This window comes from Acromyrmex echinatior, chromosome 19, assembly GCF_024713525.1.
Source record: "Acromyrmex echinatior isolate Ae372 chromosome 19, ASM2471352v2, whole genome shotgun sequence".
NCBI classification, from domain to species: Eukaryota; Metazoa; Arthropoda; class Insecta; order Hymenoptera; family Formicidae; genus Acromyrmex; species Acromyrmex echinatior.
The window spans coordinates 5,905,065-5,932,195 of record NC_141870.1 but is presented as its reverse complement, the minus strand read 5'-3'; the positions used below and the strand labels follow the sequence as shown (position 1 = coordinate 5,932,195).

The 27,131-nt window shown below is 37.5% G+C and overlaps 1 protein-coding gene across 4 annotated transcripts in view; it reads left to right on the top strand.

Annotated features, from left to right (window-relative positions):
* The window catches only part of LOC105149050 (A disintegrin and metalloproteinase with thrombospondin motifs 7), a 53,963-nt gene extending 27,306 nt beyond the window's left edge, over positions 1-26,657 (top strand). For 3 of the 4 annotated variants that reach the window (XM_087415895.1, XM_011061186.2, XM_087415894.1), the window contains 14 exons: positions 15,588-15,870; positions 17,817-18,136; positions 18,263-18,537; positions 18,696-18,842; positions 18,983-19,133; positions 19,224-19,313; positions 19,859-20,174; positions 20,970-21,097; positions 21,213-21,460; positions 21,947-22,064; positions 22,409-22,671; positions 22,973-23,487; positions 24,254-24,427; positions 25,478-26,657. In XM_087415895.1, the coding sequence (XP_087272021.1) occupies positions 15,588-15,870; positions 17,817-18,136; positions 18,263-18,537; positions 18,696-18,842; positions 18,983-19,133; positions 19,224-19,313; positions 19,859-20,174; positions 20,970-21,097; positions 21,213-21,460; positions 21,947-22,064; positions 22,409-22,671; positions 22,973-23,487; positions 24,254-24,427; positions 25,478-25,623 (3,174 nt within the window). In that variant the 3' untranslated portion in view covers positions 25,624-26,657. Of the gene's footprint in view, positions 1-15,587; positions 15,871-17,816; positions 18,137-18,262; positions 18,538-18,695; positions 18,843-18,982; positions 19,134-19,223; positions 19,314-19,858; positions 20,175-20,969; positions 21,098-21,212; positions 21,461-21,946; positions 22,065-22,408; positions 22,672-22,972; positions 23,488-24,253; positions 24,428-24,814; positions 24,821-24,899; positions 24,981-25,477 lie in introns of all 4 variants that reach the window. The other variant, XM_087415896.1, reaches the window with a different exon arrangement.
* The last annotated feature ends 474 nt before the right edge of the window (positions 26,658-27,131 follow it).

Sequence of the window (27,131 nt, the reverse complement as noted above, 5' to 3'; positions counted from 1 at the left end):
AAAACCTGTATTATAATAACTTACTTTATTTATAGCAGAAAAAAGAAGGAAGCAAATGATATAAAGTTCATCTTTAACTTACTTACTTACTGATCTTTTAAACGTCTTGTTTGCAAACAGAAGTCGATTATGTCATAAATCTCGCGAAGATATCATTTGCACGCTGATACAAGACGTCGAATCGCATTAAAAGCTGAACGAAGTAAACAAAGTCTGGAATGGCATAACGTGGCGCGATTGAATTGTCAGTTGCAATTTGTAGACAGAAATCAAACTCCTTGTTGCTCCCGGCGCACTAATACACTATTTCTCGCAATTCCGAATCGAGTGAAGAGTATAACGAGAGAGATAAAATCTGTACTGTCAACGAGTCAATGCATCTAATCATTCGCTACACAAGGAATGAGGGTCGAATCGGGATTTCTGCCAGTTAAATTAACTATTGGACGTGCAAGTTACAATCAGGATCGTATAATCTGCTCGATTATGCTCACGTCGGTGACTGGACATGAAGTTTCAGTCAGCTCGATGAAATTTTTCTGTCTCTAAAAGAGAACGTCATACATTCGTGAGTGAGCGACAGTTGATATATCAAGCGAACGATTCGCGTTATCTTATATTCGTTAGTAACCGCGAACATTCGTGACGTATCGCCATTAAGATCGTACGGCAACGAAACGTACTTTCGCTCGTTAAATCTTTTCACTATGATCTCCATGGTGATTCTAAATCAATCATATTATACGCGCTTGTCTTTCTTTCTCTCTTTCCTTCTTTCTTATGTGACAGTAAATCTGCCACAAGCTGCAGCCAGCTTATACGTACATTGCCACTTGAAGATAATATATGAAAAAGCAAAGTGCATTCTGGTCGCCTCTTAATGACAAAATTTTCTTTATTGCATCAAAATCAGGTAGCCGTTAACGATGTCGATTAATTAATAAGTCTGGGCGATAACTCATGGCTAACAACTCGCACAATTTGAACGAAATCGGGTCGTATAGCTTGACTGTGGTGTACGAGCCAATTTTTCAAGAGTGATTTATCGCGTATCTGAAATGCACTTCTTTTGTCAATGTCGCGGCGAAGTGAACCAGAACTATCGGAATGAGAATTCAACTGGACAAGAGCTCTCTCGTGGTAAGCGTGTTTTTAAAAATGTCTTTTCCGGTGGTGCCATTTACATTATTGGCGTGCGATATCGAGGAAAATTGAGGAATTACGATACGTCTATGTACGTACAATATAATACGAAATGCGATATTATACAGATGAATATATCGCACGATAGAGATCAACGTGTAACTCCCTAATTTAGAGGATATTAAATATTAAAAAATAATTCAAAATTCCCTTAAAGCTTGAATTAAACCTCTACTTTATCTCTGCAATTCCTCTACTTTGATGATGCTTTTTAAGCGAAACGTATGTTTCGTATGTTTGTTGTATGAGCGCTTCTAAAATACTTGGATGGAATGGAGACGGCGAACTAAATATAGCAAAGATTATACCGCGGAAAGTTGAAAATTTTCCGGCGCAAAGCTCGGCACAAAACAACGCGCGATCTCTCGTCGGGCAACGAGGCTGCCGCCGCCGCAGCCTCTTTATCATCATCCTCGGTTGAAATTTATGTGTATTAGTCTACACGCTAAACTCTGCAAACCGCCGCTCGAGCCGCAAGAAGAGAAAACACTCGCGGAGTTTCCTGCGCCCGAACGTGCGTAAAATCACGGTAACAGAATATAAAGGGCGTACGGAGGAATGTGCGAAGACGGAGGGGTGGGGAGGGGGGAGTCTGCACAATGCGTGGAGAAACGAGGGACGTATAAAGTATAAAAGCCTTCGAGTAGTTGCATCAGCGCAATTTGCTCGTAGCTTCCAGATAATGATTTAATTTACCACGGCATGGCAGATTTATGACGGTGCACCTAGTCGTTGTCCACGTACGCGTATATGGATGCGCAAGTGCATAACAAGCCGCACAAATACGTACGCACATTTGCAAAGTAAGGTTATGCCGACATCGGCCCTGGGTGTCCCATCGACCGAACACCGCGGACCCATTGGCGGAACCGCCTTTATGGATGCTTGGTTCTCATGCAATACCGTATAATTGCTCAATTTTCTCCAGGAGCTGAAATTGCAACGAACAGCCGCAGTAATCGACCCCATCGAGTGTGTTGTATATTATAGAGAAATTTCGCGAAATTCGTGGCGCCTCGCAACAACGTCCCGGCGTGAGTCTCTCTCTCTCTCTCTCTTTCTGCGCAAGTATAAAACAGGATACACTCTTAAGTATTTCTTAAATATATATTTTGTAGATATAGTCAAGTCTTCTCATCTAAAACCGACTCAAGTACAATCTCTTAAGACGTCTCATAAACCAATCGCAGAATCGTGTTCGCATCGTAAAACATTTCTTAAGATGGTCTTGAAATAAGAATCGACTATGGGCGATATCCATAATCATTTCTTATATTTAAGACTAATGTCGTAAGCCAATCAGAAGGATGCATTTTAAGATATTAAGACTATCTTATAATAAGAACGAACTGCGAATATCGGCTTATGAATATCAGTTTTTTCACAGAAAATGTTACGCACAGATCTAGACTTGTGCAAATTTTTTTTTTTTTTTTTTTTTTTGGTAAAGAGTATTTCTACATTCCGAGGTAACATGGTAAATCCGCTTTTCTAGAGTGAGCTGAGAGTGCTAGAAGTACGCGCATACATTGGAGAAATTAATTCGGATTTTCTCCACTTAAAAGATAAAGAATCGCGCCAGCTGAGTTACTCTGCAGCCAAGGCACTACGTACCTAACCAAAATACTAAATGTGATGAAAAAATGCTATAAATGAGAAAGTTTCTGCATAATAACGAACAAATCTCTGGGTAACGACGAATCTGTCATTTGTCGTCAATTGGTGAAACGGCTGATTTCAACATGTACACGCTACTTGATATTTTACGCGCGCAACTCTATTTACCGTGGTTCTAGTGTACCTACACCTCTCACAGATGATATTCGTTTTTATTGGCTCATAAAATCCGCGGCACACGGAGGCACGTGAATATGCCTCTGTACGGGAAGAGGTTGCAATCGCTATAAAACTCGAACCTACTCGTGCCACTCGCCGTTCGACTTTTACGCGCAGTAAGACTCTATTTAGCGGCAGATCATAAGCAGCATTGACTTAAATCCAAGATTTAATGTCCCTTAAATTTTTGTGATGATTGAATCGCTAACTTTAAGTTGATAAACAACTTCAACTCCTTCGTCGCGAGTGCAAAGTTTATTGGATGGGAGCATTTCTTCTTCCTTTACACGGAAATAGTCACCTGATTTTATTTACGTAAACGGATCGTCTGGAATATTTTTACACCCCAATTAAAATCACTGTTATTAATACGATATAGTGTATCATTTTCTGATTGTTTTTTGATTTATTATTAATATATGAAAATTGATATTATAAATATGGATTTAGTCATAATTTTCTGATAAAAATAAACAGAAATTAAACAAATATTAAATGGGATAAGCCCGTTAAATAGCTTATTATGATAGTATTTCTAAAAAATAAAGGTTATATTTAATATAAATTAAAGTTTTCTTATTGCATTTTTGATGGAATTGCATATTTAAAGATTTGTAAAAAATAATTATTAAAAAGAATCTGTTAAACGATATCCACGCAAAACAATATTTTACAATTCATAATTTTATCGCTGTTGAGATATAAAAATATCCCAGATAATTCCCGGATTAAGAATTATCATTTATTTATTTATTACTTTAAAGAAAGACAAAATATTTTGCGCTTCAAGTATAACCTATTGTTTTTATTAATACTTAAAATTTAGAAGTCACACAAATATGACAAATCTATCAATAACATTTACGTTATTACACAGATTTTATAAAGAATTTTTCGATGAAATGTAAAACATAAATCTCATGCTCGTGCTTGTCCACGAAATCATTTGATACTTGAATTAGTGCAATGTATTGTAAATTATAGGGATTGTTATACCGTAAAATGATAGTTGCATAGATATATACTTCTCCCAATTACTCTAATTGTGGGACGTGTAATACCTACCAATGCAATACCGCAAGCAATCGTCGTAATTGATGATGATCTGTTCGGGATGTCGTGTCACCTACTTCACGGATCTCCACGAATTTGCACGTGTAAACGAAGTAATCGCCTCGGCTTTCGCGGTGTTATATTGTTATGATTGCATGTGTACATATATATATATCTGTGTGTGTGTGTGTGTGTGTGTGTGTGTTCGTACGAGAGGCCAAACGTAATTTCCACCGATACGTAATGTGTATTCAGTAATTTCAGGCTTGCCCGGTAATGGCCTTATTCCCTTGGGTCATGCAATCCTCCAGTCCAGCCTCCAATATGGCGGAATAATATTGCATTAGAATTGAATCTAATCATAATCATCCTTTTCGCTGTTTCAAACAATGATTGCGTATCGAGATCAAGTGGTTTCTAATCGGATCGTATTATTTACTCGGAAAATATAATAAACAATAGATAATTTCTATTTAATTATATTATGTTAATTATATATTGTTATATATAGTTATAGATATATTAAAAAAAAATTTATACCATTTTACAATCTCTTTAACGATTACTTTACATTAAAAGTCTTTTTACGATAATAAACTAGATTCTTTAGAAAGATACGGACTAGATAATTTTGTTATTTAATCACTGATAGTTTTATTACTTTATCGCGGCTGCCATAATATCGTAACTTAATATCATAATGCTTAATATCTTACTTCCTAGCGCGAACGGAATTCAAATTTTATTTAAGTTCTCATGGTGAATTTAAAATTCACTATCTAACATCCACGCTATCTACTGAGCAATCGCTCTCGCGATATCTCGCCTACTATGTTACCGTTTCCACCGGAGGGAGTAAAACGTGTATCGTAATTAATTTTATCTTCCGCCAGCCCGGTCTTTTACCACGATCGTAGGCAAATGTCGCCGCGGTCTTGTTGATAAACCCCACCAGCCATACGCTCGTGAATTACCGTCTAAATCGTTTTCCGCACGAAAATTTTATCAGGCACAGTCCGAGCTTTCTTTTCCGACGATGGACGAGGATTTCCGGCCTGCAGGACAAACGGGGTAGGCTTTACCCTCGCAAGGCCCCAAGAAGCGGATCTTTTAACCTCGCTTATCTTTAGCTCAGCCGCACGAATTCTCTGTAGGCGCGAGAATGCGAGTTATGATATCATCGGGCGCGAGAATCAAGGATTATGTCGGGACGTGTCTATTAAATTTCCAAGAACGATCGCGGGAATCGATAGGCTCCAGTCACGGCGCCTGCAAAATGCAGGCCTCAGACATGCATCGTGTCGCGTGACTCTTCTTCAACGAACGGCACTTACGTATAAGTCATTATTCCACTCGGTCGTTCCTTGCGCAATTAGTCTCGTCAGAAATCGCCATATCGCAAACGAACGCAGTAATGGCGTCGCGTTTTACATCTCGATTGATCACTCGCGAGACTTGCGATGCTATCATCTGATCTCTATATGAATTTATTACATTAAGATTAATGTATCGTTCGCTTGAGATCGCTATCACATTATTACTCTATCAGAATACCCTTCAAGAGATGATATCCTTATATTTTTTTGCAAGAAACCAGTTTAGAGTTTACTTTTAATCATACTTACCTGACAATAAAATTAAGTAGGGACAACTTCAATTTTTATCTCCGCAATTAAGTTTGAATTGAAAAGTAATCCTGAAATTTTTATTTCAAAATAATTATGCTGCAATTTTAATGTTCGCGGATAAAATATATTTTAAAATTTTTCAGAGATACGCTCTTTTGACTTAAATATTTCGATACGCATACTCGTATCTCGAATATCGTGATCGATCGACGATGTCAACGTTATCTGTTCGGAAACGTTTTCGAGTAATGAGCAAATATCTTCCGCTCGTTGCACAAAATAAAATCCCGGCGCGCACGGCTGGCATTCCCAGGCACTCCATCAATTCCGCGTTTCCGCGCTTTCCACTCCCGCCAATTCCCAAGTTGTGCAGCTGTATAAAAAAAAAATGAGTCGTTGAAAATAATTGTTATTGCGAGGAGCAACGCGACAGCCGGCGGCAAGAAATATCAGCTCCTACCGCACATTACTCACGATCCGTTGAGACCGAGTTCGAAACAACTCCTTGAAGACTGTCCCGATGAATTATTCCGCGGTTACCCAGAAGCGCGTCCCAATGGACGAGGAATTGAAATACAAGCGGTATCGCGAAAACATTACAAACTCTAGTCTTTAGCGACGCGACCGGTGCTTTCCGTTTCGAATTTATCAACTGACGGAGGAGCATCAGATACGACTAAAGTGATACCGGCGAAAAGGTTATATTAATTTTTGCGAAAGCTAAATTATTCCTATCGACATGTTATTGTTACAAAAAGATATATTTCAGTCAATTTCGCTTACGAATAATGTTTTATCGCTCGCGTAGCCTCGCAATAACGGATTGCCACCCGTTACCGCATTTGGCAAGACGGTTACTATATCAGCAACAGTAACAGCTATCGTGTCAATAATTCGTGCGGTGCTAATATATCGCCATCATATATCTTCTTTACAACCGACACAGACGCAACATGCGCCGTGAGTAAACGATTAACGTGGCTCTCTCATTATCGGCATCGCGTTTTAATTTAACAACTCGCCGCGTCCCGAAAATACACACACACACACGCACACATATATATATATATATATATACATAAAGGTTTATCGGATTAACTCGGTGAGATCGATGAGATCGAATCATCGCCTCATCACATCAGACCAAAACAGTTTTCTCCCCGTTCGTCATTCTATCGCTATTAATACCGGCAATTAATGCATATATGTACCGACCCACTGGAGCCGATAGCAATCAGCACACCCAATCGATTTATCATCAACCCCGTCAGCTAAAGGCGTCGGTGTGTTCTACGAAAAAGCGAAATATCGCCGACTAGTATCACGGTGCGTAGAAGTGAAACCCGGGCACAAAAGGGGGCCGTAATAAATCAATAGGTCAATTAATTCCGCTTTCGCAACAAAGAGCGATTTGTCACCGTGGGGGACCGCGTGGCAAAAAATGAGAATGATCGTTATTGCGGCGCCAATGACAGGCGACCGCGAGAGATATCGGCTTTCGCGCGGCATTATTCACTTGTATATGCAATGGGCCCCGCCAAACGAATACAATCCGAAAGCCCGAGAGGCTGCCGGCCGTTTTCTTGCGCGCCCGTCGCGCGAATACGTCCTGTAGAATGGAAAATTGAAATGCGATTGGTGCTCCGGTAAAAGAATCATGGCCGCGAGAGAGTACGACATAATACGCAATACCGTAAACCGCGGCAAATATTTACGATCACGTCTCTCCCCCGGTAGCGAAAGGCTAGGAGGCGTGAATATGGTCAGCGCCGCGTGCAAGCATAATATGTATAATATGCGGGCGATTCAAATCAATGTACTCTCCCAGTAGGGGAACAGGTTTCCATGAGCACTACGGGCTCTATGAGCACGTATACACGGTTAACATATAATTACTGGCAATAGCTAATCAACGGCGAGCTGATTCTCCATCCAATTAATGCGTATCTATTTTGATACGGCGAATCTAAACGTATCTAAACGGAATGAGTGGTCTCTCATTACTTTTGGTAATTAGAGTTTAATGGCCCACTCCTCTTTCTCTCTTTTTTCGTATAGATGTGAGGAGAGGAAAAAATGATAAAGCGATTAAGGTCGCGAGGGTTTTGTTACGCGAGGAGGTATATATTCCGTGGTAATATCTGCGGATAATATTCTGTATACTCAAGAAGCACCCCGTGTAAAGGGCCGGTAAGAAGCTCGATCTCGTGATAAATGATGCGATCACTTTGCCAGCCCGTATCCCGGATACACGTGAGCCGAACAGACTTAACGCTATAATGGTACTCAATTTCAGCTTCAGTATCACTGACCTGTCGATCGCAGCGTCTCTCAAATATAGGATAGGATCTGTAAAAAAAAGGATCTAACAACACCGAATCACCGAATAAAATATTCAGGTCGAGTCCCCCGTCACGATCAACATTGTAATTATCAAGTAAGGATTGCTTAACCACCGATGTTAAACGATCGGATACTTTGAATATTTCTTGTTGTACCAATTAACGGGGACATTCGGCGAGTACGTAAGCCCACTTAAAGTCACCAGGTTTTGCCAAGATGCATCGTAACTGTTACGGACTGGGTGTTTATGGACGTTGGTAATCGTCGGCGGTAAACGCGGACGCCTTTTTTTGTAGCCGGCAAAGTCTCTTGTCCGCCATGGAAAACGAGCCAGAACCGGCGCACAAACACACATACGCGGTAGCCATCATTATGTACCACCTACACGGGAAGTCCAGAGCGACTATTCTAATGACGGTATAAATCACGTTTCCTCTGGCAGGAAGCATTTATCGTCATCGGAATCATAGTCTTTCGCCCCGTCCCTCGGCCGAATTCTTTTTCTTACTTCCCAGGCGGACATCCGGTTTCATCCTTAACGAGTCAGAGAATAGAGTCAGATATCCCGCTTAGATATTCTAGGTTTTGCGTGGAATATCCGTCTCATCTTGCTCTCGACAACTGACGTGACGAACTGTCGAATCTACGCGGGATCGTAGCAACGGAAGACATTACTTCGCCTAGTTCGCACGTAGTGCGAGATAATACTCCAGAAGCCGACGGAATCGCATATCTCGAGGAGGATTAATCCCGATATCTCGCGCGATGAGGAACGCCAAGTGCCGCAATAATCACGGCGACCATATAGTGCGCGCTATCCGCTATCTTTATCGCATCCCTCATAAAGCATCAATTGACGCATACAACTATTAGCGCATTAACTGTTATGCGTATCCTGCTTGAAAACGTTCTTACGGGAAACATTCTCGTCGTCGTCGTCGTCGTCGTGTCGCCGTTGTCGTCGCATGGAATTTTCACGATACGAGGTACAACCGGGACAGGAAGCGTCAGAAGAAGAAGCTTAGAAAAAGAGGTATAAAGATAAAAACTACGTTTCCACGAAGAAAAGAGCCTTCCGTTAATCTCAAATGTCCACCTTGAAACAGATTCCACGCATACTAGTGAAGCGAGGTATCGCGTTCATCGGCATGAGAATAGCGATCGCCTAAGGGACTTGAAAAGAAGAATCGTACGTCGTTTTGTTCGGACATAATCTCATTGCCGGCTTCGTATTCTCGATTTAGCCTTGCTCGTCTCTCTCTCGCGGTATTACGGTGCGGTGCTGTGACAGCGGAACACACCCATGACGGCTTATGCGTCTCTCGTATTCGATTGTACGGAGATAACTCGCCGGATACAAAGTCTGATGTCATTGGCAATCTCTCGTACGATTATCGTGCGCATAACTTGTTACACGGTCGTAATGCGGCGACGGCGATTGACATTTACAATAATTTATTGGCGCATTATTAAATTCCCTGCTACGGCAGAGGAGCATAATCCTGGTACTAACAAGGTGCATATTATTGAGCAAGCCACCGCGTACAATCACGTCGTTTACGTGGAATCATTCGAATTTCTCGAACCGATATCAAAGCTCGGATATCAAAGTCCTATAAAGCGATGCACTTTCCTGAATTAATTGCTGTTTACAAAATAAACTCGAATGCTCGGGAAACGCGTTGCAACAGAATAAATTAACGGAATGATGCATAATTGAATTGAAATTTCTATCATAATGTTTGGACGTGATTCAATCTACATACATCAGATACGCAACGTATCGTTTAAAAGGAACATTCGAATTCGGTGGCGTGGAAATTCGTAATCAAATATTAGCAAATTTTACGTTCGCTAACAATAAAACTTTTTCGAATGATAGTATAAATAATCAATTATCGATATCGTAAAGTGGACAAATCTAGTTCTCATGTACACAACGCGACACAATTTTTACTTCCATGTATCGATAAAACAAAATTCTCTCGCCACGATAACGCAATACGGAAAGAGAATTTGCAAGCAATTGAATTTTGTCATTTAATCGATCGCGATTGGAAGATACTTTTAACTGTAATTCGCTTCAATAGTTAAAACAGGACTGCGACACGTGCTTTATATTTTTTATCGTATGTTTGTTTTTAAAAATTATTTACATTGACCGGAATTCAGAGTTGTAAATAATTTTCAGTCTTTGATTGAAAGCAATACCATATTTATATTTTGGAATAATATTTTACAGTTCTCTATTTTATGAATCTGCGTTTGAAAAATCTGTTTTTACTTACGATTCTTAGTCTCGAATCTTCAATTATCAGCTCAAATAATCATAGATTTATTAAGTAAATCCTTCATACTCTAATTAATGAGAGTACTGTTTGATATTTTATTTAAATATAGTAGTAATTATTAAAAAAATATATTGTAGTTATTTAAAAAGAAATATCTATTCAAAATCTAATTATATAATAATTCTAATTATTTATTATAAATGACTGTAATCATAATATGATTGAAGACATGTTAGAATTGGAAAAGATAACAAAAATATGTTGATGCAACACGCAGCACATAGAATTTATCATCCAAATAAATAATTAAAATCTACCATTCATCAATTTGAGATTTTATTCATTCTTAGATCATCGGTTCATAAATTAAAAAATATTTAAAGATTCTGTCTGGAAATTATATTTTGTATTTATATTTACATTGCATTAAAGATTATATTGCATTAAAGAGAAAGTAAAGTGTGTATAAAAATTTAATTACATAGAATTATGAATCGTAGCAGTAAAATCGTTATCAATGGCACAGTGAATTCCAGTTAACGCTATTCGACACGAGGTCAAGCATTTCTGCGGATTCCGATAATTAATTTCCCTCGGCAATCACCACGGTAGTACGATAATCTCCGAACCTCGTAAGCAGATCGTATCGGCTTCGCCAACCGAGGCAAGCCTAATCGTCTTTTACAGCGATTGTTAACAGCGACCAAGAGCCGCGAAGATATTTGCGTACATGCAATTATCACCATCGAGAGAGCCAATAGCGCTTAGACGGCGGAAATATGCGTCGTAAAAGCCTAGCCGTAGGCCTCGTCGACCGCTAAACATGGGCGTCGGCGTGTCTTCGTGTTGCGACCGCCCATCGATATTTCTCGTTGGTCGTTCAATAATAATTTATACATACGGCGGCGGTATGTCTAGATGTCTAGTTTGCAGGGTAAAGTCGCCTTAACTATCGTCGGTGCGCCGCGCCGGCTGGACCGGGCATTCGGGCAACGCGGCGAGGTGTACGACGTGGTACCGCCATGGACCGACCAGGAACGGCATGCTTTCGCGCACCGCGATGAAAGAACGTATTTTATGCTAATTGAATTCGCCTTGTTGCGTCCGCGACACTCTCGGCAACCGCGGCGGTAAAACGCGGAGTAAAACGGGCTTCTCCCAGTTCTCGCTCGGTAGTTTTTTTCTGCACGCGCAACCACGATGCATACTCCTCCTACCAGCAGATCGACATTTGTGCAATCGTCACGATCGATTGCGTCGGCAGTGCGGGTGTGCGTCGTGCGATTAGCGAACTGGTAATTTATGTCGACCGGGGCACGCTCGCAACGAGTTGCAGCCCAATTAATAATTCAAACGTTTCGCGATACTGTACATTTGCGATCGTGCGCTCCGCGAATTTGTCACATTTTACGTAATTATAACGATTTATTAAAAACCGATTGGCGCGCTTTGTACGAATCAAAGTTTCAATCCCGAAACACAATAGGTGTTTGCATTTAGTATTATTAAGCACCAAGATCCGCTTTAAACAAAAGTAAAAAATTAATTATTTCATTTATTGTCGTCGATCTAATTTCAATTGTGTCAGGCTTAATTAAGGATTACATTTCTATTATATTTCGGGTTTTTGACTTACTCGTGACAATTAAAGATGACGCAATAGAGTCAGTCGCAGAGTATATTCTATCACGAAATGAAATTCCTTCCGCCGAGGAGGACACGACTGTAATGTAAACTGTCGTAAATTATCGATCGATATGCGGAATTAATCGAATCCCTCGAATATACGATAGTAGCGCATATATTCTCCGTTCGCCCATACAATACGGACCAATAAAAACAGAAATACTCGAGTAGCTCTTCCTGGTAATTGTCTTGCAAGTATATAGAGATATATTTACTTGCCAATTAGTCGCATTCAACCGGGGTAGCAAATTCTTGACTAGTAACGACGGTGAACGCGTAATAGATTGCAGAATCGATAATACACGTATTTTCATATAATGTATATGCGTTCCCAATGATGCGGAACTACAATTAATCATTTTAATCAAATATTGAAGATGAAAACTTTTAATAATTTCTTATTTATTCACACATCTTGTCACCAAAAAAAAAGTACAGCAGAACTTCCATTTATACATTTGTGTTACATAACGAATTTTCAGAGAACTCAAATGCTTCCTACGACTAGACTTTTGATTTACGTGAAGTATTCCGAATGCAGAATCCAATAGCGAATGGAAGTCGCATTTATTAAATTAAATCCTATCGGCGGATATCGGCGAATCGGAGATCTTCTCGACTAAAGGATGAAATATCGCGCGAGTGCAAGTAACATATGCACCATAACTCCCAATTATTTCATTTCGGATGAGAGCGCACAGGTCGATCTACGGATGTCATATTTGTCTTTGTCGAGCATACTCTGTATAATCGGAATGAATAAATCCTTCCGAAAGAATCAACGGAAATCATGATTATTAACCCGTTATAAATTCTGAAGAGACAGATATTTCTCTCCGAATTCGGAATAATGAACAATTTTATGACTATGTCTATTCGTATTATATACGACTATACGATCTGGACAAAGACAAGATATTTAATGACTGTTCGTTTTTTCCAAATTTCTTTTGAACCATAAAGAGTTAACGAAGTCAACGACGAGATATTTGTCCGAGTGCCCATCTATTGTAGTCGTCAAAACGGATTGCCGGAACAAATCATTCCTTATATGGCCAATCAAAATTTGTGGGTACGTAAGAGAGAAAAAGAAAAAAAAAGAAGGAGACGAGGGAGAGAAAGAGGCGCGCGCGCGCACACACACACACGCACACAAAACACAAAACAAAGATGACACAATAAAGAGGAAAGAGGAAAAAGAGATGGAGGCGAGAACGCCGCGAGGCTCCATGCCGAGCCGAGTCACGGCCGGATTTCTTTCGCTTTAAAATCCTTCGACGACGAAGCCCTGCGTTTTCTTCTTCTTCTTCATCTTCTTCCTCTTCGTCTTCTTTCTTCTTCTCCTTCACGCCTTTGTGAGTCTGGCGCCGTGATTTTTCACGGTCTGCGTCGAGGGCTAATCGAAATAGTGAGCGCCACCTCAGCCCGACTATATTTAGCCCTTTTACCGTCTCTTTCTCTCTCTTTCGCTCTTTCTATCTCTCTAGCCTCTCTCGCTCCACATTGTGGGTTGTTTTATTTCGTCGGAGCGAGAATACCTGCCTCGTGACACCAACGATGATAGTATTGCGTTTCGGTGGTACAGTAAAACAATCTAGATTATTAGGTTTTAATGTTATATGTATGCTAGTTAATACAAACGTAAATAGAATTTTTAATAACATATTGTTTATGAAATATTACATTTATTCATGATCACTTCCAAAATAATGTTTGTTAATAAAATTTCCTCGTCCTAGATATTACATATATTTGCTTATCAAAATGATAATAAGAAAAGCACAATGCTTTTTTCACCACATTATGAAATTATAGAACTATGCGTATTCCGATATTGTTTTTTCTTTATGTAAAAAGTCTTTAAATTCTGAAAGAAAAGTAATTAATTAATAAAATATTTTTAATTAGGTACTACATACATAAGTAAGTAAATTACTGTAAACTATTACAGTAATTAATTAATTATTAAAATTAAACTCGGCGAGCAATTTACAAGATTGGATATAAGTATTTAAATTTACACCGAATTATTAAGTTCTAAGGATTTAGTTTCACCATTTAAAACCTCTATTTCTAATTTGTCGCGTCTTAAAAGATATCTTGTTTAATATTAATTACTATATAAGTAGATAAGTAATTAATAATTATATAAATACATAAAATAATTAATATTAATATAAATTTCTAATTACTCTATGTCACGTAACAATTACTTGTTGACAAATTACTCGATTACAACAATTAGGTAAGTATAAATAAATGAAATATGTATTTAGATTTTCTCTTCTGCATGCATTTACATATTTCTCTTCTCTAGTTTATATAAAAACTTTACATTGTTTCATTCCGAGAGTTAATCGAAATATGCAAACGTCATCCCCGACTTCTAAGCCTTCATCTTCTCTACCTTCTAGATCTCCCGCCTTCTTTTTATGCCGATGCATGGACCTTCGGGACTTGTTCCATGATGCGCCGTCGGAGGTCCGAACTCTAACACCTTCGTAACAAGAAAATAGAATAATGCGAATCGATGTTGATCATGCCGCAGATTAGCCCGTAGCTGTGCTCCGGCATTAATCACCTGTAGTCACTGACAGGTCTCGCCGTTTCCCGTCAGATAGCGATTGATGGTTGAAATAATGAGCGGCAAATTTCAATAAGCTTTGCATTAACATCCTCCTCTGCTCTCGCGATATCGAACGGTGTCCTTTCCACGTTCGAGTGCTTATACACTTCACGGGAACTAAGCATAATACTCGGTAGCATACGCTGATATAAACCAACTCTGTAGAAACTCAATTTCCTACTACTTAAGGTGAACATACTTATATAATATTAATACCCAAATAAGACAGAGAGAGAGAGACAGAGAGAGAGAGGGAGGGGGGAGATTTCGTACCAAATGCGTGCTACCACCAATCCAGTTGTGTGCTTCGTTTTCACAAGTTCGTTATAATCTCATATAACGTATTAATATTTCCGTATATCGTCATCGTCGGCGGTGTTCCCGCAAAATTGCGAAGAGATACCGCCCCCGCAAGTCTTACCATTTCTCGCGTTCGCCGTTCTTCCCACGTTGAAGATCACGATTCGTTTCGTTGTAACGTAATACGTGACTTCTACGCTTAATTAGACATAGTGATCTGTTGACGTAAATGTTCTAAAATACACGGTACGTATATACGTTGTATAATCAGTTTCAGCAGTTGAGCTGCGTCAGTGCTGCGATTACTGGTAAGAAGCTTTCCAAATATCATTTATATCAAGTCTTGACATTAAACACACCCCTTTATTATACGAAAAGTTAAATGGCGAACGTAAGATAATACGCGCGAAGCTTAAAAATATCGAGACAACAACACTCTCGCCCTTACATCGCCAAGAGTTAACAAGCCTCTCAGAATGACGTACGTGCCACTTTCAAGCTAAACGGCCCATTCGTATTCGGCCGCGCCGCGCCGCGTCGGGAGAGACGTCACGAGTCACGACGAGAGTTTCGCCGGCCTCTGTGTGTTTGGGTAACACGAAACCCGGTTTTGTGTTTCAGGCAGGTATGCTGCACGGCGATCACGGCGAGTTCTGGTTGGAACCAGTCGCCGTGTCCCTGGAAGAAAAACGTGGCACATCGTCGGCCGACGAAGCGACGAGCGGCGACTTAGGCGCCGGTGTCAGCACGTCGGTCTACGGAGGCCCGACAGCCGGCCGACCTCATCTCGTCTTCCGGCGCTCGGCCGAGCAGCAGCAACAGCAGCTCGAGATCGGCGCCGGCGGCCGTAGCAAGCGACGACGCAAAAAGAAGAGGAAGCAGGAGAGAAACTGCGGCACCCGCGGTGAGAACAGACCCCGACACCTTTTTCTTGTTCTTCTTAGCTTGCCACTTGCATCTTTCACCCCCCTACAACCCCCCTTCGCCGCTCCGCATCCCACACCTCTTGTGCAGCCCTCGCCCTCTCTTGTAATATGTATCGCATGTATTTATGTGTCTGCCGTGTATAATGTAATTGGACGCGCTGTGGTACGGAACGTAGGCGTGTCATCGCCACCTTGTCTCACCTTTATTTTTCACTGACAATAAGATCCGTACGGGGAGGAAGGCGCAGGGTGGGCGAAGGAAAGGGTGTAAAGGGGTAAAGAGTTTAGTGTTCTCTCGTCTCGTGCGAGAATATTGAAACTCACGTAATCGGTATTAGTATCGATTCTAACAAACATACCTTTCTGGTATGTCTTGCGGATACAATAATAACTTCCCAACTCGATATGTAAGGTTTCCTGATATGGGCGAAACATTTGCACGAAACTTTCAACGACCCACCGATCTATGCGATAATTCGAACGATAGTGAGAATTAAGTCGATTTGCCAAATCTGATTCGACCACCGTACAAAACCCGAAATTACCGCTTTCACGTAATCTTGGGCACAACTTTAATTTTACGACCTAGCCACCCCTTCTGGCGGTTCTATATTTCGACGGATTAAACATGAACGTGTCGATATATAGAGAAGTAAGATCGTACAGTTGATACGTCTCTCTCTCTCTCTCTCTCTCTTTCTCTCTTTCTCTCTCTGTAGGGCAAAACGCACTACCCACGAGGGAATAATCCAATTCGCTGCAAACCCGTAATTAACTACAATGTGTATCCATTTCGGCAAGCCGGCCGAGCTATCGGGCGGATCACATAAAATCTTAATTGTAGACTTATGATCTACCAACCTACATAAATCAACCGCAGTATTAAAATGTTCCATGATATGGAAGCTATTTTCTTGCTCGATCAATTGATAAATATTAAGAATATTCGTACATTTTTAGCAACACATTTAAAATTATTAGTACCATTAGTAAATTAATGATACAAACACACAGTACGTAAATCAATTACAATATTAAAATGCGTTCAATGCTATGGTAGCTACTTTTTCGCTCCATCAGTTGACAAGAATTATTAGTACTCATACAATTCTAACAATATTTAAAATTATTAGTGCCACAAGTAAATTAATGGTAACAACACACAGTACATAAATCAATCGCAGCATTAAAGTGTTCCATGATATGGTAGTTACTTTCTCGCTCGATTGATAAGAATCACGAGTATTCGTATATTTCTAGAAACATTTAAAATTATTTTACACCACAAGTAAATTAACATAAGTAAAAGCACACACGTTCGTACTTTTTTAACAAATAATTTAAAATTATTAAGGTCATAATATAAAAATAAATTAACGATTCAACAATAAGAAATAAAAGTAATGGCCATAGCTAGATTTTTAATGCTTAAATAATTCAATTTAAATTACTATATATTATACTATATATATATATATATATATATATATATATATATATATATACATGCATGTACATATATCATGTTGTAGTCATTCGAACTATGCACCGAATCAGTTTTTCGGACTTATAAACGTAATTAAAATACTAAATTTATTTACAGTTTTTCAGCATATTAATACTTTTCTAATAGGATGTCTAATTGAGCACCAAATTATTAAAATTTCTTGTCAATTTAATTCGTAATATTACTAGAGTAATTCAATTTGAATAATAATTCAGATTGAATTATTTAAGCATTAAAGATCTAGTTTTGACCATTATGGCCATTACTTTTTTCTTATTATTTCTATGAATTTTCAAATGTACGGTTTAATAAGATTCTTATTGTTCTTATCGTTTAAATTAACGGTAAGAGCACAACCATTAAGAAATAGAAATTAGCTACTACATTGATCATGACAACACGTAAAATATCCGACAGAACCGCGTCGATTGACAGAAACGCGGCTCGAATGGCAAACTCAACCAGGCCTCGTCCAAGTTCAAGGCCGTGGACGAAGGAAACATTATCAAGCGAAGCGGTGGCATCGTTCCAAAAGATCGATCAGTACACCGCGTCATGTCGAGGCTCTTGTCGTCGCTGACACGACGATGATGGCTTTTCACCAGGATGGCGATGTGGAAACCTATCTCCTAACCATTATGAACATGGTGTCCGCGCTTTACCTTGATCCAACTATCGGCAATTTCATCAACATTGTGGTGGTCAGAATTATTCTCCTCGAAGAAGAAGATCCGGAGGTATTTACTTCACGTTTCAAAGTCGCTTTTAGATCAATTATATTATAAATATGTAATGTTATGCACGTTCGCGCATTTCAATCGATAGATAGAACGATTACCTGAGATGAACCGTTTCTGTCCCAGCAAAGACTGGACATCACGGTGAACGCGGATAAGACCCTATACAATTTCTGCAAATGGCAGCAGAAACTAAATCCGAGCAATGATTCGCACCCGAATCATCACGACGTGGCGATCCTGGTGACGAGAGAGGACATTTGTTCACGTGCGAATACTCCTTGCAGTACATTGGGAGTGGCTCACGTCGCTGGCATGTGTCAACCGGATCGCAGCTGCAGCGTCAACGAGGACAATGGAATCACGTTGGCGCATACAATCACACACGAATTGGGGCATAAGTAAGCAAAATCGAAAGAAGAAATCGGAAAAGACACTTTATTTTTAAATATAAAATATCAAATCAAATATTTTTCACGTGCAAAATAAAAGCATGATAATAATATTTGAAAAAATACGTTTATGCAATTTTCAATATTCTATCGCATATTCTGTTCAGCTTTGGAATGTACCATGACACGGAAAAAATTGGCTGCAGTAAACGTGAAGGTGACACTCTGCATGTGATGACGCCGACCTTTGAAGTGGATGCTGTTGGAGTGGCGTGGTCTAGATGCTCTAGAAGAGACATCACGAATTTTTTGGAGTAAATAAAAAACGTTTGATAAATTCAATTAATTCAACACAAATTTAATTATTTTTTACATATAAATAAAAAGTGTAACATGTGTATATATACACACACACACACATATATATATATATATATGGATCCTCGAATTCCAGCCAAGGAAAAGGCGATTGTTTGGAAGACGAACCGGCGGATAACGATTACGCATATCCGGATTTGCCACCCGGTGCAATGTATAATGCTGAGCACCAATGCAGACTCCAGTTTGGCGTGAGAGAAGCTTTTGTCTGCTCCCCTTTACAGGAAGTAAGCAAAGACCATAAAGATGGTAAATGGCCAGTCTGAATCCAACTAGGATCAACCCGATTTAAATGACTGCGGCATTTATGATTACAGATCTGCTCGAAACTATGGTGCATCGTGGACGGCTCCTGCACTACTATGCTACATCCAGCAGCTCCAGGAACACATTGTGGAAAACACATGGTATATAACGAGAATTTCTCTTAAAATAGTGAATTTCTTTTATAAGACATATACAAAATATATACCATTAATCTGAAAATTACCCGAGTTACTCGAGATGTTTTTATACTCCAAAGACAAGAAATTGTTATAGATATTATTTTGTATGGATACTGTTTAATATATCTTTTTTTAGTAATTGTTCTTTATTCTTAAAATTCCATCAGAGAGAACCATTAACAAAAAAGCGTTATATTAAAATTTTTATTTTTTTTTTTAGAAATACTATCATAAATTACTTAAAGTGCTCATTTGGTTTCTATTTTAAAGTCGTAAAATTCATATCTCTATTCTCAAATAGTACTAAAGCGAAAAACAATCATACCACATATGCAATAATATTGTTAATAATAATGATTATAATAAGGGTGTAAAAAACAGCTCAGGTGATCGTTTACATAATTAAAGGGTGACTTTTTTCAGGTTAATTAAATTTATCCAAGAGAATGTGTTCAGCGAAGATATTGAATTTTCTAATCTAATGGTTTATGTCGCTCTTTGCATAGTGGTGTCAAAATCAGGAATGCGTGCCCATCGTCGATCGACCGCGGCAAATCGACGGCGGTTGGGGTGAGTGGGGGTTATGGAGCGAGTGCTCGAGAACTTGCGGCGCCGGGGTCTCGATCGTCGAGAGGAAGTGCGATCATCCGGAGCCCGCATACGGCGGAAAGTTCTGTATAGGTGAGAGACGCCGCTACAAAATCTGTAACACGCAACCTTGTCCGGAAGGCACACCGAGTTTCCGCGCCGTGCAATGCAGCAACTACGACGACAAAGAGTACAAGGGAAAGAACTATACTTGGCTGCCATATTTTGATCAAAGTAAGTGAGCCTTTAAGCACTATGTGACACGTGAAACGCTTCTCTGCGATCGCGTATTATACAGTGTTTCAAGTTCTCTGGGATAGACTTCAGGGACCGATAGATATCACACATGTACAAAAAAGTAATTTTGCTGAAAGATTTAAAATTTTACTGGAAATATGAAAATAATTTTATTATACCATCAAAATAATTATGTTAAAAACTAAAAAAAATGATAACCAATGTTACAAAAAATGTTAATGATATTCTAGCAATCAATTAGAATTTCCAACGAAATTATTTTGATGGTCCAACAGAATTATTTCAGGTTTGTATCTAAAAAATTTTAAACTTTTAACAAAATTATTCTTTTCATATATAAAAAAATTAACTTTTTTTAAAAAACCTGTATCCACCGACATATTTTTAAGAGTATACGTCCAGTCGCGCGTGACGTTCGACAATACTCGTTCATATTCTTTGATCGTGTTTTTGCAAAAAGACAAGAGAAAAAGCAAAAACGTGAACTAGAATTTTCAGACGCGCAATGTTGCCGCACGATCGATTGCATGCCTTACAACTGATTCGAACAAGGACGCTGCGGTCTTTAAAAATGTATCGGAGGACACAGATTTTTTTAAATAAAAGTTATTTTACTGAAATCTATCATTCTCTGAAGTTTGTTCCAGATGTCCCGAAACAATCTGTACATAATTTCCGTACTCCATGGTTTTCCAAAATTGCGTCTTATTAATGATTCAGCGGTTAAACACTAATTACGACGCGAGATTTGATTTGCATCGTCCCATTTAGCGGAACCTTGCGAGCTTTATTGCACCGATACAGATGAAAGCGTAATCGTACCTTGGGGAGAGGCTGCTCTCGATGGTACTCCATGCAACGTTGGTACCAGGGACATGTGCATCGCTGGCATATGCAGGGTCAGTGTTCTTCAAAAGAATTACATCTGCAACAGAATTGTAGAAGTTAAAGATATAGTTTTTAATTTTTTATAAAAAAAAAATTTTAAAGATTAAATAACTCCAATTTTTATAGAAAGTCGGTTGTGATTGGATGGTGGATTCCGATGCTACGGAAGACCGCTGCGGTATTTGTCACGGTGATGGTACTCAATGCGAGACTACTAGTGGCGTTTACGACAAAAACGAAGGTCCCGGATATAAGGAAGTCATTATCATACCTTCCGGCTCTCGAAATATTAAAATCGAGGAGGTCGGGAATAGTAAGAATTATATTGGCATCGGCGTGCCGAATTCTGACAAGTATTTCCTCAATGGAAAGCGGTGCGTATATTTTATCAACCGTAAAATTATCAATTATGGAATAACTATCGCGAGTAATTAATTGCGAAATAAAAGCTAAAGCTAACTTACATATATGGCTATTACAACTCTGATGAAAATAAAAATCGGAGCGTAAATCGGATGTAATGGAAAAGTAACAAATGAAACTTCTATAGAAGGCGAAAATTGAAACATCAAAATGTGAAAAAAAGCGTAAATTCTTCTTTTACATTTTATCGTTCCAATTTTCATCTTCGAGAAGTTTCGTTCACGCTTCTGTTATTCTTCCATTACATACGATTTATGCTCCGATTTTTATTTTCATAAAAGAATAAAAAAAAAATTAAAAGTCTCACACTCAAATTGAACATATGTTTTTATAGGCGATACAAAAATTTATCTACCGTAGTTTAGATTTTGATGAAACAAATTTCCGTGAAATATATAACGTGACGAAACACTTAAACTAAGATTCTGATCGGACAGGCAGATCACTTTAGCGGGCGAGTATGAAGTCGCCGGGACGCCAGCTCTCTACGAACGTGATCGAGACAGAGAGAAGATCAGAATCCCAGGACCTATTAAAGAAGACATCGCAGTCTATGTGAGTACATTCTAACAATATAAATTGCTTAAAACGCAATAGTTGTCTAGTAACAAAGATTAAAACAATTTCATGTTTAGTTTGTAAATTTTCGCACTTTTATCGTATATCTATACATATAGTCTAATTCTGAGTCGACACAAATTAAAATTAACGTAGCATTAATGTTATAATTTTGCATTCAGCATTATAAATGTAATGTAATGTATGGTGTTATCTAACAATTACATAATTATTGATGTTATGTTATTTTTAATGATGTTGACTGAGTTTGCGAGTCGATAAACTTCAACAATTTTATTTTTTCGTTTATCATCCCCAGTAATCTGTCTTCATTATTTCAGTTAATTTATAGAGGTCAATATCGCAATTTCGGATTACGTTATGAATATACCGTACCGAAAAAAGAGCCTGATCGCGCCCCGGAATATTCGTGGGTATTCTCCGATTGGACTCTCTGCACAGTCACTTGCGGTGGCGGCACTCAAACTTCGCATGCGGTCTGTCACGAAAGAAAAAGCGGCATCGTTGAGGACCTCTTCTGCGACGGTATAGAAAAGCCAGAGCAGAAGTCGCGTGAATGCAATTCGAATCCATGCCCTGCGAGGTAAGCCAACTTCGAATCCGATAAAACGATTGTAACAACAAACTTTGAGAAATACCATTGCCTCGTAAACGAAAATAAATTCAAAGCGGTTGGATAAAGTTCCATTCGATTTTCAATGGCATCTTTTATGCATTCTCGCTCTACGATTGAAACTATTAGCTTCACGTTTATGTTACAAATTGTTAGAAAATTTGAAGACATACTTGAAATGATAAAAATACTTTTTGATATCAAGGTACAACAAAGATTTTCTTTTTTAGGAAATTTTCTGTTTGCACTTGTAGCTTTTTCAATGTTTCAGATGGTGGATAGGTCCATGGCAAATGTGCCCTGTCACATGTGGTGATGGTGCACTACGCAAGAGATCGGTGATGTGTGTGTTCTCTGGCATGGGTACTGATCGATCAGACCTGGCTTTACCCGATCGCGACTGCGACAAGCATATGCGGCCCGAAGAAATGGAGCCGTGTCCCGATCTACCGCCGTGTGGGCCCACTTCGGAGGTACCGTTGATCGTGTATGCCGACAACAAGGACATGTCATTCTACAACATCAGCCTGAACGAGCAGGACGGTATTACGATAGTCGACGGCCTCACCACCGAGGAGCCAGAGATTCTCGAGTTCGACAATGTCGTTGACGAGAACCCAGACAATTCCATGTACAACACCAAGTCAAAGTGGACAGTATCGAAGTGGAGCCATTGTTCGAATAGTAAGAGGAGTAGAAAGGTCACCTGCTCCGTTCCAGGCGATTGTAATCCGAATAACAAGCCGCCCAGTGTTGAGGACTGCTACAGTGGAAAATGGATTACCGGTAAATTATCAATTAATACTTTGTATCGATTTATTATACATAATACAATATTTATTTTATGTGAAATATTTATTTTTCTTGTAATTAGAAATTTTTCTCTTTTCTCTTCAACTAAAACTATAAAAAAAATTTGTATAAAATTTTATAATTGAGTGAAAATTCATTTTACAAAATTTTACTATTTGATAATATTGTAAAACGCATATATGAGCAGCAGAAAACGCTTTCAAAATGCGTTCTGTCCAAAATTTCATTTTTTTTAGTTAGAGATAGCATAGTGTTCAATGTTGAAAGACTCATATTATAACTCTACTCTGAGATGTTCAGAAAGCATTTCTTCATCGTTAATTTATATGCTAAAAAACACAGACATTTCGAAGTGCATTATGTTTTTAACTAGAAAAAAACAAAATGCATTTGTTTAACATTTTTAGCAATTGTATAGCAATTTTGTTTCATATTTCACATTATATTGATTATTATTTTCTATAAAGTATGTTTTCTCGTATATGTATTTAGTTCTTTCTTTCTCGTTTTCTAACAATTATGAATATTTTGGACAAAATGCATTTTTGAAAGTCTACTCCTCATATATAAAGCATATTCGTGTTTGGTAAAATGTTCATTGAAAAATATTATAATAGACAAAGAACATAAAATAAGACAGAAAATATGATCATTTTTAAATACTAGAAATGAACTTTCGCTAAATATGTTATATATTTATAAACATTATTACGTGACAGTTTATTAATTACACTTCCAGGAAATTGGGGAAGTTGCAACGCGACTTGCCTCGTGAAGTCTGGAGTTAAACACAGAGAAATACAGTGTCGTGATCGCGCGTCGGATTTGTTGTCAAACGATTGCAATCTCGACAGAAGACCATTTGATATAAAGCGTTGTTATTACCGACGGCAATGCGCCAACGAGAAAAATGGTAATTTCATTCGCACAATTAAAATGTACTCTCGAAAGCTTTCCGCGCGTCTTTCATAAAATATCGCTTTTATGCGAAAGAAACTGTTTTAAAATAACAACTACGATATATATATATACGAACAATATGCATATAAAGAACGTTTTTGAGAGATCTCGACAAAAGATATTTTCGAAAAATAAACGATAATCTCTCTCTTTTAAAAAACATTTTCAATATTATTTGCAGGCGTCTTTGTGAAAGACTTTGTCGTACAATTTTAATAATTCATTTCTTTCTACACGATATTTAAAAGTTAAATGTAATTTTAAAGAAGGTTAAGTTCATCTTCTTCTTTTCTTTTCTTCTCATATTTTGTCGCGCCATATAATTGATGTTGAATGGAAGTTCAAGGTAATCTAGCAGAGTTATAACAGAGAGAATTAGAACGCGTAGCCGCATGTAATGCTAAGTTATGCTAGTTACGTTACAGATGGTTTGGCTTGTCCAAACTTGCGGAATATGCTCTTGTCCAAAGGCGTCAGGAAACTAGAATTTATACGAGGAAACCGCGGTTCGTAACGACTTGCTTTATGAGATCATACGCGATGTCGCTCGATTTGCATGCGCGTGTGATGCACCTAACACGCGCTCGCGTGTTTGATAAATACTTATTATACAGTACTTTAACCCGTAAAAACATATATCATTAAAAACATATACAATGCGACCTAAATGGATCCTAGAAGTTTACATATCAAATGATTTTTTCATTTATAATGTTAGATATTTCTTTGTAATACAAGGAAAACATTTTCTTTCTTAACTTATTTACTTAATTATGCTTGCAACATAACTATAATATAGTCGCCTGCAAATCGTATCACTGTATTGATATTTTTATGGATGAATATAAAATTTATATATTATATATTTATAAGTTAAAAAAAATATAATAGATAAATTCTTCTAGTTGTGTTGCGAATACAATTAAACAAGCTTGAAAATAATAATTGTTTCTCATATTTGTCAAGTGACCGCGTATAGATCTTCGTATCCTATCTTTTTCAGATTGCAAGGATAGCGTGGTTCCATCTTGTGCAAACTACAGACGCATGTGTGATGTATCATCGATTGTACGAGAAAAGTGTTGTGCCACGTGCACAAAACGACGGCGACACGTTCGTCACAACAGACGACACATCTTAACCGAATAATTAAATAAAGAGTTAACAAGCTGAGAGTGCAAAAGTATTTCGAAAACAAATCCTTTCAGCGGACAATACATCCGTCCTATTTCTCCACGTTGTTTGAATTAAGATAAAAGCATAGTGGAAAACTTTATGCTTGTTTCGTACGTGATAATGAAAAGATGGAAAAACGTATAACAGAGGTGATATTACGAGATTATATTTGTATAACTTTGTACTACCGCGTTTATATATATATATATATATATATATATATATATATATATATATGTATGTATGTATGTATATTTTGTATCAAGAGTATATTTTGTAACCGTAGCGTCATTTATATGTGTGTATCATTTTATCGATCCACTTTATATTTGTTAAGACAATAATTGCAAAACATTGCAAACGCCAAATATATTTATCAAATGCAATATTTTAATAGAGAAACGATCAAAATAGTAATATGAGACTAATATTATTAAAAAATTTCTATATAATAAATAGAAGTAATGATTCTTATATTAAAAATGTTATATAGTATATTTATCGCTTCATTCAATGTTTCGTTTAAATAAATAACGTACTAATTACTGTAAATTTTAGATAAGACCGTTTTTATAATACTAAAAACATTTTTCTACAGAGATATTTAATTGTCATATCATGCAATAAAAAATAGTTTAAATAATTTTTGAATTAAAGGATATTTTTAGGATATATTTGAAAATTCTAAAATTATTTAAAAAATTGCTTGTTTGTATATCTGGCTGATTAACGCAATAAATATTTTATAATAAATTTTTTAAATATTTACTCTTGATGTATGTACATAATATAAAAAATGTTGACAAAATTTAGAAATAATATTTCTACATTGTAATAATATAAAATTCATTTTTATATACAAAAAATTAATCAACATAATCAACAAGAAAAAAATAAACTTGCATTCTCTTGTTACATTATAATCTTTTTATTAATTTATGTAAAATTTTGTATGCGTTTAAAATAAATTCCTTTTTCCTCTATTCTTCTAGAAAAAAAAATATAAATGTTTTATAACTACAGATTTATAAGTAGCTCGTAATATGTTGCTTAAAAAAAACACTTTGTTAATATTAATATTTAGTTTTATATGTTAACTTAAAAAAAATAAACTTTAATCATTAAAATTTAATGTTAAGAAGTTGTAAAATCTCAATAAAATCATTTATTCTTTAACATTTTATACAATAATATAAATAATGTCAGAAATTTTATTGAAATTGACACATTTATTTAGACGACATTAATTTATCCTTCATTCCTTGAGATTCGTAACAAAATTAGACTTTTTAAATTTTTTAAATGATAGAAAAAGAAAAGTAGTTCAAAATACGTTTAATAAATTTTGCAAAATTCATTTTCTGATCCAAGAATTTTGTATTCGTTTTCAACACGCCCACTAGCGAGCCAATATTCATTTCAAACCGCCATTTGTGTAGAAGTCCATTTTAATATGTTTACTTGCCGTTAAGTGGCGTTGT